The following is a 13,946-nucleotide window of genomic DNA, read 5'->3' on the forward strand; positions in this document are numbered from 1 at the left end:
TGATTGTATTACTATTATATTTCCTGTCAATATTTGCCCTTATCTGCCTGACTGTCTGATTTGTGTGTTACCATAATTTTAGCCTTGTGGCCGAGGGTCTGGGTTCGATTCCCGGCGGGGTTGGAGATTTTGTCCGCTCAGGTTTTGGGTATTTGTGTCGTCTTCATCGTCATCCTTCTGTCCCCATCGAAGTTCAAGTGGCGTCACCTCAAAAGACTTGCACCAGGCGGTCAGGTCCATCCGCCGGGAGGCCCTCGCCACACAACATTTCATTTCATTTTAGCCGTGTTGGCTTTTGTTTTAAGTCTGAGCTTATCCAAGGCGTCATATTAAACTTTTCGTAACAGAATCAGCAAACCGAATAAAATTTGTCTATTTACCATTAATATTGATCGCTTTGGTGCTGCTTTATATTGTCTGCGTTGCTCTTTCCGTAAATTAAGTAACAGATCGAGGCGAGTGAGTACAGCATTGTCGGACAGCTCTTTATAACGAAGCCTCTTGCTTGATGTCTATTTCTATACTTTATAACGATATGTTTACGTAATGTGTATACATAAACATACAGTTATAAATGTCCCCGTTCGTAGTCGCTAATTATAACAATATGTTTACTTTTGTGCTGTAACATATAGCTATAATCAGCGGTGGAAACATATTTGCGAACGCCGACCGTGTGCAGCTGTTTCTTGTTGGATCGTCTGATCAGTCGGAAGTTGCATTGCAGAGGAGAGTAAATGCCTATTCAAAATATAATTATTTAGGATAGCTCAACATGAATTTCCTAAGGGACCGTAGTTTATCATGCATTTACCAGTAGAATATGGCGCAAGAGAAAATATTTCGCCACATGCAACTTCCGTCCGAACTCGACGAAAGAATTCGTGACTGTGAACTCTCTATTTGGCAGAAACATAAAGAAAATTAAATAATTTCATGAAGAAGTGAGACATAGATTCTATATTAAATGAATAGTCCATACACCAGTTCCATTTAACTCTGAATTTATCGCAATTAATAGACGAACTTACACTGCAATGAAGGATTTAACATGGATGCCGTTTTGACTGGCACTTCTCGTAATAAAAACAATTCCTTGGACGTTTTCACATACACGTCGCACAATTTCTACTGCTAGACACTTTTAGTATTACACATTTACTTTACACTAGAACAATATTTTTAACAATAATAATACGGCGGCAAGACATGCGCGTCCGACACAAGTTACAGGAGACAAGAGAAGAATGAGTAACTGTTCATCGAGAATATCTCGTACCTCAAAAAAAAAAAAAAAAAAAAAAAAAAAAAAAAAAAAATGTGTAAAAGTGTTCTTCTTCTGTCCGTTTTTCGCGCCGCGGTTTTCAAAGTCAATAACTCACTGCATCTCTGACGGCGCTTCGACAATAAACAAGTTACGTCACAGGTCGTTCACCTTTTACATTCTGACAACATTATTTGCTAACTGTAGCTGTTGCCGAACGACTGCTCGATTAGTGAATGATTTAAAATGATAAGGCAATCACATAATGTTACAACTTCCGTTCCCGTATGGACTGAGAATCGATCTTTTGAGTCATTAGTCTATTCCGATTTACTTCCGTTTTCCAGACATTAGATTTCTTTCAGTCTATTCCATCAAACATCCTTTCTAGATCAATGGATGTGGCATACGTTTCCCTGTCCATCTAAGGCCATTGATAGTGCCATTATCGCTTCCCTGGTTCCTTTTCCTTACCTAAATCTAAATTGGCGTTCTTCTAAATGTTTTTACTGTTTGGTTAACAATTGTAAGATGAATCTTCGGAGCGTGGTGTAGTAATGCTGAATTTCTCTAATTTTGAAGAATCATTGGCGTTTTCTTAGGTGTGGTAACTCTTTTACTTTCTATTAATTTCATGGGCAGTACTCTCTCCTCATCGAAGTACAGTAAGAAAGTATGTTTGCTCCTAATAAGATAAAAGTTCTGCCACAATTCACATCAACTTTCCTTTAGAGTGTGCATATTTCTAGTTTAAAATAGAAAAGCAAATGAGTTCTTCTCACGGTCTTAACTGTTGCTGTCCTGAACGCCGAGCTCCATTGCTACCTCACGTTCTTGGCATGGTTGCAGGAGCCTTCGAAACAACCGGACGCGCATCCACCGGAACCTGTTCGTGGCGATGGTGGTGCAGGTGGTGATCCGGCTGACGCTGTACGCCGACCAGGCGGTGGTGCGCGGCGGAGCCGTCGCCGACCCCGTGCTGGCCGCCTCCGTGGGCGACGCGGCGGCAGCAGCGCCGCCCCCGGCCGTCAGCAGAACTACCAGGCCCAGGGTGGGCACCCCTGTCGCGAGGCCGCATGCCCTCGTCGCCGGCCCGCACCACCGCCAGGGCATCGACAACACGGTGCGAACGTGTTCTCAGCACGTGCCTGCCAGGCCACATCACCAACTCACGATGTCGTACATCTTCCTTAGATCCCGATTTCGTATAAGATCCTCTCTTGCGCATCCTGCCACTGCCGTTAGAAACCACAATTCTTGAGCTTGTATTCCATTACCTTGATTTCTTGTTGTCACCGATGCTTCATTTCCATCAGTAAGGGTTGGCACTACTATCTTCCTGTGAGTCTTACTGTGAGACTTCCGCAGGTTTTCTTTTGTGGCCTTATCCTGCAATTTTCTATGATCATTTATTTAATTTTTGGTCCACTTTGTGTTTACATTCGTATGTGAATCGTTCCCAGATAAAATGTTTAAGATGCACTAAGATTTTATTATTAACCATTACTTTTGATCTTACTTGCTGTATGCATCCATATTATCTACAGAGACTTTCAGGTTATATTATGAGCCTATCTGGGGAAACTTAGAGTGATGGACAAAAATCATAGCATACCTCCTAATATCTTATCGGACCCCGTTTTTCCCGGCGTAGTGTAGCAACTGCACGTGGCGTGGAGTCAACAAGTCGCTGGAAAACCCCTTCAGAAATATTGAGCCATGCTGCCTCTGTAGCCGTCCATAATTTCGAAAGTGTTGCAGTTGCTGGACTATTGCACGAACTCGTCTCTCGATTATGTGGTGGGATTCATGTCAGGTGGCCAAATCGTTTCCCCAAGTTGTCAAGAATCTTCTTCAAACCAATCGGGAACACTTGCGACCCAGTTACACGGTACATTGTCAAGTGAAAATTCAATCGTTGTTTGGGAACATGAACTTCATGAATGGTTGCAAATGCTCTCCAAGTAGCCAGGCATAATCATTTACAGTCAATGATCGGTGCAGTTGGACCATGTAAGCACAGCCACCACCTGCTCGCACACTGCTTTATTAACAACTTGGGTAGATGCCTTCGCGGGATCTGCGCCACACTCGAATCCTACAAACAGCTCTTAACAACTGAAATATGGACTCATCTGACATGGCTACGGTTTCCAGTCGTCTAGGGTCCAACCGAAATAGTCACGAGCCCAGGAGGGGTGCTGTAGGCGGTGTCCTGCTATTAGCGAAGTAACTCGTGTTGCTCGTCTGCTGCCGTGGCTTACTAACGCCAAATTCATTTCCAATATAAGCAGATGACAATCATGTAAGTTAACGAAGCACATTTCGCCTTTAGTACTGTCCACTATTAATATGAGTCTTTTTCTAGTGTTATATACACTAATAATAAACTCTTTTGCTAGAACTTAGCAAGGAAAGATTATAATTACTTCTGCTTAGCTTTCCATGTGTCTAGTGTGGAATGTTCGCATCATTAGCAGAATGGAAGCTAGATGTTTTGATGTGAGCAATTGAAACACCTGTCTTCACATTTATTGTTCTTGTTATTTTCTTCCTTCTTTCTGCTTGATTTCTCTCACAAAATTTACAAATTCATTTCTGCATAACAACATTTAAGAAACACTGGAACAATGTGGGATAATGTCTACACAATAAGACCAAACGAGACACTGCACACAAAGAACAGAAACTCAAAATACAAACCAAGCACATTGCTACTATATAAGTAACTGGGTACTGGAAACGGTATTGTTGTGATTTTACGTCTGTTTATAGCTAATGGTTCGACACCGGAAACTACGAGAATAAGAACTCCAAGAAGCATAATAGATTTTTCCAATCCCAAGTGAATTTCAGTAAATGTAAACTTATTTAGGATTTATAATTACATAAAAAGAAAAGTGTAGCCACTGCTCGTTAAATTAATTTCTCATTCACAGTCAAAACTTCGAGTAATTAAAGAGTGGTTCATATTATGACTTTAACTATGTTTCCTTAAATTAGCTGTGTTCAGAAAACTAATTTAGTACTTAGATTCAGAAGATATGTAATTTCATACCAGGCAGTGAAATTTAGTTTGTAATCGTCTAAATAAACCTTTCACATTTCTGGAAATCTACTTGGCCCTAACATCATATTTAGCAGAACATATAAAAGGAAACGAATTTATTAATTAACTGATTGTTTCCTGCATTTACCTTTAACTCACGTTCCCTGTATTAATTCTATGAATGTTTCCTTTACATGTCGTTAACTGACTTTCTGTGTTCCAAAAGCTATGGCAGAATGGCTCTCCTTTTTCTAAAAATATCATACTTACTCATATGCAGATACAAGCAATAGAAACCCTTATGATAATTATTGCCAATTTTAAAATAAAATGTTTACGTTATGTGACTAAATGTATGACATAATACAAAGCTCAATATGCATTAGATTCTTACTTCAGTCCTCAGTATCAAACACATCATTATTAGGATTGGCCCATTGTCTGATACTATACGATCTCCAACTACTTGTGTCTTTCTACCATGTCTTCAAAATTGCAATGAAGCAGACCAGACGAGATGAAAGATTAAGGACGAAAGGAGATAGCACAACTCCACCGATTTAAATATATATACATTTCAAGAGAAAAAAGACATTGCACCATGGAGGAATTGTCCGAATGAGACGGAAATCGGTAGACGTGATGTGCATGTACAGACAAACAACTGATTACAGTATCAGAAAAATTGGATAATTTTCTTAAGAGGAAGGTATACACAAATTGTGCAAGTCAAAAACGTATTCGTCCACCCCTTGCCAATATACAAGTTATCTGGCTGGCCATTGACTGACAGAGCGGTTAGGTATCTTGATGAAAGACATATTGCCAAATCCCGTCCGACTGGGGTGTTAGATGGTCAAAATTCCGAGCTGGTTAGAGGACGCTGAGCATAATGCTCCAAATGTTTGTCACCTGGGGAGAGATCCATCGATGATGCTCTCCGAGGTAGGGCTTGGCAAGCATAGAGCAGTAGAAACTCTCGCTGTGTGCGGCAGGCCTTCCATTGCTGAAATGTAAACCCAGAATGGCTTGCCATGAAGGGCAACAAATCGGAGCGTAGACTATCGTCGACCTACCGCTGTCAACCTTCTGGTTGTCAGGTTGTAGGGTTCAGTGGGGCTATTCAGCTCATTTCAGCTGTAATTCCTATGTAATATGAAACGAAACTTTTTAAAGAAATCTGTCATTGTGATACTATTATGGTATTTTAACTGCGAGTACATACCAGTGCATAATACATTGAAATTCCTTTACACGAACGAAGTATTAAAGAAACATAACAAATGAGTCAGAAATCTGAAGTATATGAAAATGGTGAGTCAATTCCACACACTCAAGATGCTATTCCACCCAGGGTATTTCAGTGTGTAAATCACAAGCATTTTCCACATGTAATCATTTTTCGTCCTTTTGCACCCACGCATATTTCGTGAAACCGTGTAGCACATTGCTGGCTCTTTATCCAGAGGAGCTGCCTATAACAGTTGTTACTTACTGTTTCATATCTTCCTTGGACTATGAAGCACTTGGCTTTTTCCTTTTGTACGTATGGGCCATCTGGAAAAAAAAAGGAAAAAAAAAGAAAACAAGAGAAGGTGTTCTGTAGAATTTTGAAGTAAAGCATCAGTTACACTAATAATACGAGTGAGCACAAGTACTGTAACTCCACGTGTACGGGGCGAAATGTGCAGATATTTCGAAAGACGTGGCAAATCTAACCTTTGTCCAAAAAGCGAGCAATAATTGTTGATTCACAAACTGTATAACATGTGTTCATATACAAGTGAAAATAAAATTTTAAAATTTCACGTTATTGTACACGGTACACGTTCATTTGTTTTATTGTATTCTTTAATTATGGCAAAAGCTATCATAATTCACTTGCATCTGGTGTTTGTTCTTGTGTCCTGTCAATAGTAGGACAGAAAACACTCTTACTAAAGCCACATGTGGCGACTGGAAGATATTGGCACAACGACCTTGACTCTGTGAGTGACTAGTGCGCTGTTGCAATATGTCTTACTTCAGGTGGACTAGTCTCGTAAGCGGAATAGCCCCCGCTGGGGCGCCTCAAGGCACGCCTTAATTGGTCATTAAGTCTCTCTACCAGGCCGAAGACGGTGGGATACCAACCTGATTGTCTCCCACCATATGGCCCGACGACCGGCGGTGATGTTCTGGGATGCCATTTCTTTTCACAGCAGGACCCCTTTTGTTGTCAACCCCTGCACTCTTAGAACGCAGTGGTCGACGATATTCTACGTCACACTTTGTGGTCGTTCATGGCAAGCCAACCTGGGCTTACTGCTCAGCAAGAGCACGTTTTATTGGCAGAACACTTAGAAGATGCAACAGATCTACTAAAGAGACACTACGCTCATCCGTCCTTGTTTGGATTACTGCTGCACTGAGTGATCCTTACAAGATAGCATTAACGGAGAACATTGAGACAGTTCAAAGGAGAGCAACACGTTTTGCATTATTGAGAAATAGCGGAGAGATTGTCATGGACGTGATACAGGATTTGGGGTGGACATCATTAAAACAAAGGTGTTTCTCGTTGTGGCACTAACTTCTGACGAAATTTCAATCACCAAATTTCCACTCAGAGTGCAAAAATATTTTTTTCACAGCGACCTACGTAAGGAGAAACGATAACCATAATAAAATAAGGGAAATGAGAGCTCGCAAGGAAGATACAGGTGTTCGTTTCTTCCGCGCGTTCTTCGGGAGTGGAATAACATTGAATTATTGTGGAGGTGGTTCGGTGAATCCTCTGCCTGGCACTTAGTGTAATTTGCAGAGTATCCATGTAGACGCAGATGTAAATGTAGATATCTCAGTGCCTGCGAAACCCTACACCACTGCTATCCATTTCCGCCCTAATCGGATAATTCCATCTTGGTGTGCCGCTTTTTCTGTCTTAAAATGAATTTTGAAAAAGACCCACGGACATATTAACAGTGTAGCTCACATGATCGAAAAAGTTAAGACGCACTGATACAGGTGGAGAAAATACTTGGATACAACACAGTGATCGTTGAACCGGGAGACAAACGTCAGGCAGTCAAGAAGAACAACACACTTAATCAAAGGTCAATTACAGAATTAGAAAATAAAACACATACTTGAAGGCGAACAAGATAAATATTGTCTAACGTCCACACATTGCTCCAGAACGTTCCAGCCTACCTCAGTGGTGCCATGGATGCGTCTGTGTTCGAGGTGCATCGTAACTGCGAACTGCCGTTGTAATTCCGGATGGTCTGATTGTAGCAAGTAGCGATCAATAAGGTAGTTAACTAATAGTGTGCTTCCGGGTGTTCTCCTGAGTTGTTCTTGCAATTTTATGGACAACATGGAGACAAAATGGTTCAAATGGCTCTAAGCACTATGGGACTTAACATCTGAGGTCATCAGTCCCCTAGACTTAAAACTACTTCAACCTAACTAACCTAACGACATCACACACATCCATGCCCGAGGCAGGATTCGAACCTGCGACCGTAGCAGTAACGCGGTTCCAGTCTGAACGCGTAGAAGCGCTCGGACACAGCGGCCGGCAACATGGAAACAACAAATTGACATAACGCCTGGAACCACAACACTGTTAATCAGTCGCACTGAAGAAACCTGAGAGATCAAAAGACCGTCAACTGTTGCTCCATCTACATGGCAATTTTTATTGGACCTTCTGTACCTACTGCAATCTGTTAAACTATGTCAACGTGGCTCCTAAAATGTACAACTACGTGGTCTGGAGACGGACTGCACCAGACATCGAAATAGGTGACGCCGACGGAATAACATGTGTCCGGGTGAGTTGCAGCTTTAACTGTGGAAGTGGTTTAAAACCTGCTGTCCGATGATAATGGCAGACAGTACACGGGCTTTTCTTTGTATAGTAAATGAGACTATCCTAATTTTTTTTTAGTTTACGGAAGGCTGGTCGCTTACGTTAGTTTGTCGCATATTGATTCACTGTAACGGCAGAACAGCTACTCTGCCGCATCCTTATTGTGTTCGAGCTCGAAGGACTGTTCCGATTTAACTTACAACGGAGAACGCCATCTTGGCGAAAATTACTGACTACTGAAGTACTTACAACTACCATCAGAAGAAATTATCTACAGCTGCACAGACACCTACATACATACGGTATGTAGCACGCAAGTGACCATGTAAGGCTGGTGGATAGTATCTTGTACCACTACTTTTGCCGATTAAAATTTCTTAATACTTGATATTTGACGCGTTCGACCTGGCTTTCCTCAATCGGAATGTTCAATGTCACTGCCGATCAGTTCGCCTCTGCCAAATTGCCACAACAGTTGGTCACTTCATTTCCAGTTTTTTCTCTGGCTTTCGTCATATGTTCGAATCCTCGGTCCGGCATTTTCTTTCGCATCTTCTCTCTCTCTCTCTCTTACACACACACACACACACACACACACACACACACACACACACACACACACACACACACAACAAAGCGTGCTAACGAAACACGCGTGTTTCATATACAGCACTAACTGAACACTACTGGATCTTCGGCAAAATACACATTTCAACGACTCATACACAGTTACTGTAATCACAGAGATCGGCTTACACTAAAAAATGTGGTACAACATTGCGTGGTTGCAATTCATCGTGGCCACTGGTTCACGAGAGGCGTAAGATAAATACCGTGTCAGTGGCGTAGCGCAGTGGTAAGCTTACAAGCCTGACGTTTGGACGGTCGTAGGTCCGGATCTCGTCAAAGGCAATCACATTTCCACTTCCATTTTGAAAAAAAAAATTCATTGTTATTTATATTTAATTAATTGGTTTAACTACATTTTTTATTTCTTATATTCTGCCGCGCCACTGTAATAATCATACTGTCTTTTTTTTTTTTGCCTGTATTTTTCTTCCTACCATTCTGTTCTCGTTTGGAATATGCCTGTGTCACCTGTAGTCAGCAATGAAATGCCAGTCAGGTCTGCTCGTCGTTTTGGTAAAGCGGCATCTCGTGTAGCAAATGTGAGGATGGTTTCAGGTAACCAGTGATAGCGGGAACTAACAGTTTGCTTCTAGCGCTTAAACTGAGATGTTTCAGTCTCGAATTTATCCCAGAGGTTAGCTTTAATTGCCGTGAACAAAACGATCGTCATTCTTGTTCGGCCTTTGAATGTTGGCCACAGTTTTCTGGGACAGGTCTCACGTCACTACGTTGAGGTTCGGTTAGGACATGAGCTTAGATTCAGGGCTACAAAAGACATCATCTGCCCCAGTTTAGTCACTGGTCACTTAAAATCTGTTGTCAACAGAGCACGTCGCATTTGTGTCATACCTCGAGGCAGCCCCTTCCAATGTCGCTACGAATCACAACTTAACAGCATTTATGAAGTGACCCATCGTGTTTATATGTCGCCTGTAACCAAGCAGTAGCTGGCAGCCGATGGGGCAACACTGCAGCAGCAAGTAAAAGACGTCGACTGTCAACTACTTTTAATCGCATTATATTGTTGCACTTTCCTGTTCTACTCTCAGATGGAGCGAGGGAAATACGAGTCTCTATATGCTTCCATACGTGCCCTAATTTCTGTAGTCTTGTATACGTGGGTCTCACGAAAAATGAGAATTGGTGGAAGTAGAATCTTTTTCAGGCCAGATGAAACTGCCAGTTTTCTGAGTCTTCTCTGTTGCGCGAAAAGAGGGTCCTCTTTCCTCCAAGGATTCCTATTTGAGTTCATCAAGCAATTCAGTAATACACACATGTAGATCGAGCTAATCCATAACAAATCTAGAAGCATAGCTCTGAACTACTTCGATGTTTTCCTTTAATTCGACTTGGTAGGGATCCGAGCACTCGAGCAGTACTCACAAATAAGTCGCAATAGAGTTTTATATGCAGTCTTCTATATAGATGGCTACACGTTTCTAGACTTCTCCCAATAAAAGGAAGTTTGGCCTTTGACGCCTGTACTATCGATCGTATGTGGTTGTTTCGTTCCATGTCGTTTTGCAACATGACGCCTACATAGTTATAGCTGTGCCTGTTATGACCAGACGAAACTACAGTTATCGAGACATAAGTACTGGTTCTCTGATTGCTCGGGGAGATAGCTCATGGGAATTACAATATATGAAACGTTAGTTCACTTTATCACATATAAAAAGATTTATTTAACTTGATAGAGTCCATTACCATAGGAGCGTCTGACAACTTACAGCTGTCACTGACTATTAGAGTGTCACTTGATGCACCAAATAACAAACTTTCCCTGAGGCACAATGTTCGACATTTACAAAAGCTCTTGTCCATCCGAGACTTGACTGACACTGGTCCTACTCGATGATGTTGACTGCTTCAGCTGACGTCACGAACGGGGCAGAGTATTTCTATGCTTGGCTCTACGGTGACGTCCGTGCGAGGGCGCTGCAGTGCTCAGATAGAGGTGTGGTCTTTCGGAGCGCTTCCCATTTGTCGTAGCAGATTACAGCGAGATATCGCTAATGTCTGTCGTATCGACATGTGTTACCGACTTTGATGCAGCGCTGTGGTCGTTGGACGGTACCACAGTGGGAAACAGCCCACCTCTAATGCTGTGTTCCAACATTATACGACTTTTCCTCACTCATTCGATCATGTTACATTTTTCTGCATTTAGAGCAACCCACAGTTCATCACACAGTTGCACACACAACGTGTCATGCTGTATCCTGCTACAGTCAGTCAGTGAAGACACTGCTCTGTACAGCACAGCGTCCTCAGCGAACAGTCGGAGATTGCTGCTCATCATGTCGACCGGAATGTTGTATGTAAAGAACATGAGCAATCCTACCACACTTCCGTGAAGCACTTCTGACGCTACCCTTGTCTCTGGTCAATACATGACATCCCTGAGAGCGGGAAGGTTCTATTACTCAACAATTCTTCAAGCCACTTACATAGATGGTAACACTCTATACCATAGCGCTGAAGGTGGTGCAGGGTTTCGTCTACGTCTATGTGATTACTCTGCTATTCAGAATAAAGTGCCTGTCAGAGGGTTCAATGAACCGCCTTCAAGCAGTCTCTCTACCGTTCCGCTCACGAACAGCAAGCGAGAAAAACGAGCACATAATTTTTTTTTGTAACACCCCTGATTTATTTTATCGTGATGATTATTTCTCTCTAGGTAGATGGGTGCCAACAGGATGTTTTAGGATTCGGAGGAGAAAGCTGGTGATTCAAATCTCTTCCCGTCGCAAGAAAGCTGCCTTTGTTTTAATGATTGCCACTACGATTCACATATCGTGTCTGTGGCACTACCGCCCTTATTTCGCGATAATACAAAACGATCTACCCTCCTCTGAACGTTTTCGATGTCATCTGTCAGTCCCATCTGATACGGATCCCTCACTGCACAGCTATACTCCAGATTAGAGCGGACAAGCGTGGTGTAAGCAATCTCTTTAGTACATCTGTTGCACCTTCTAAGTGTTCTGCCAATGAATCGCAGTCTTTGGTCTGCTCTACCCACAACATTATCTGTGTGATAGTTCCAGTTTAAGTTACTTGTAATTATAATCCCTAAGTATTTAGTTGAATTTACAGCCTACGGATTTATGTGACTTATCATGTAATCGAAATTTAGCGGATTTCTTTAGTACTCATGTGAATAACTTCACACTTTTCTTTGTTCATGGTCAGTTGCCACTTTCCGTACCATTCAGATATCTTATCTAAATGACATTGCAATTCGTTTTGTATTTCTGTTTTACTTGATGTCTTTCCGTCTATTACTATAAACTGTGATCTTTCTGACAGTCGGACGCAGTTTAGTTAGAAGACGCTTGTGAGGAACAGTGTCGAAAGCGTTCTGAAAATCTCTAAATATGAAATCAGTTTGACATCCTCTGTCGATAGCACTGATTACTTCGTGAGTACAAAGAGTTAGTTGTGTTTCACAAGAACGATCTTTTCTGAATCCGTGCTGACTATGTGTCAATAAATCGTTTTCTGCGAGGTAATTCATAATGTTAGAATACAGTATATGTTCCAAAACGTACTGCAAATCGACGTTAGTGATATGGGCATGTAATTTAGCGGATTACTCCTATTTCCCTTTTTGGGTATTGGTGGGACTTGAGCAGTTTTCCAGTCTTTAGGTACGGATCCTTCTGTGAGCGAGCGATTGTCTATAATTTATAAATATGGAGCTATTGTATCAACATACTATGAAAGGAACATGACTGGTATACAATCTGGTCCGAAGGCATAAGTTGCTTTGCTACACCGAGGATATGTAATTCTATGTTTCTCCTCTTCGCAGTTGTTGTTGGTTGTAGTTCAGGAATATTTAATTCGTCTTCTTTGGTGAAGGAGTTTCGGAAAACCGTCTTTAATAACTCTGCTTTAGTGGCACTGTCATCAGTGGACACGCATTTGGGAGGGAGGCCGTTCAAATCAGCCTCTGACTATCCATATTTAGTTTTTCAGTAATTTCCTTAAATCGCTGCAGGCAAACGCCGGGACTGATCCCTGGGGAATGGCATGGCTGATTTCCTTCAGCAGCCGGCCGTTGTGGCCGAGCGGTTCTTGGCACTACAGTCTTCGCTGCCTCGGGCATGGATGTGTGTGATGTCCTTAGGTTAGTTAGGTTTAAGTAGTTCTAAGTCTAGGGGACTGATGACCTCAGATGTTAAGTCCCATAGTGCTTAGAGCCATTTGAACCATTTCCTTAACCATCCTTGAAACAATTCTAGATTGAGATCCGTCTCTGTTGACTTCGTTATCAATGGGACGTTTAACGCTAATCCTCTTTTCTTCTTGGATAGCAGGGTATCATTACTTCGTATCTCTCGTTTGCTGTTGCAGAACACATAACATCACAAATCAAATTATAGGGCTACTCAACATTAACTGATATAGTAATATCAAAAGCACATTAATCTCTAATTAACCTAATTCTGATGGAGTGATAATAGTTTTCCGCTCCTGGAAGGGACTGCATCACAACTTCCTGGCGTCAGCAGCCTAAGGCGCCGTGTTCAGAAATTATAATTGGAGTAAGTGCGCGCGGACGCAGACGCAGACGCCTGACTGCGATGCGCGGCAGCCGCGAGACGCTGTTAGCGGATTATTACCGCCACCCCCCCCCCCCCCCACCGCCCTCCACCCCTCCACGCTACAACCGCCGCCGAGCAGCCCTCACTCAGCCCCCTGGCGGGGCTGAACCGTATTACGGCCGCAGTGCGTTAAGTGGGCGCTCTCCTCGCCGCGTAGAGGCGACTTGCTAATGCGAGTGACGTGTCACCACGAGCTGCGCCAAGTCACGGATAACACCACTCTCTCCTCTCCGCGTCACGTACGCAAATGCTATTACGTCAGCAAGTGAAAGAGCCAGGCGGCGCCTTCGGATTAATTCGTGCTGTAGACTCGAAATCAGCATCAGGTTAACATTTGGCAAGTAAACGAGGCCCCAAATACGCAAATTCTGAGGATGTTCTAACATTTTTGGCGTCATGTTTCGCCTACCTTACGTCTACGGCTCCTCTCGACGTTTCAGGTTATTTTAATGTTGCATTACAAATTATTACGAGGGGTATGAGTGGCCTATCCAGCTATTTGCTAATATCGTGACTCATTTTCTGAATAACTGC

At 42.4% G+C, this 13,946-nt stretch overlaps 1 protein-coding gene across 1 annotated transcript in view; it reads left to right on the forward strand.

Moving 5' to 3' along the window:
• LOC126235634 (PDF receptor-like) overlaps positions 1 to 13,946 on the forward strand; it is a gene marked incomplete at its 3' end in the record, with an annotated part of 118,534 nt that overhangs the window by 14,872 nt on the left and 89,716 nt on the right. Inside the window, exons 3-4 of the mRNA XM_049944346.1 lie at positions 2,114 to 2,272; positions 2,363 to 2,387. Coding sequence (XP_049800303.1) covers positions 2,114 to 2,272; positions 2,363 to 2,387 — 184 coding nt within the window. The remainder of the gene's footprint in view (positions 1 to 2,113; positions 2,273 to 2,362; positions 2,388 to 13,946) is intronic.

The sequence above is a fragment of the Schistocerca nitens genome, chromosome 2 (assembly GCF_023898315.1).
Source record: "Schistocerca nitens isolate TAMUIC-IGC-003100 chromosome 2, iqSchNite1.1, whole genome shotgun sequence".
NCBI classification, from domain to species: Eukaryota; Metazoa; Arthropoda; class Insecta; order Orthoptera; family Acrididae; genus Schistocerca; species Schistocerca nitens.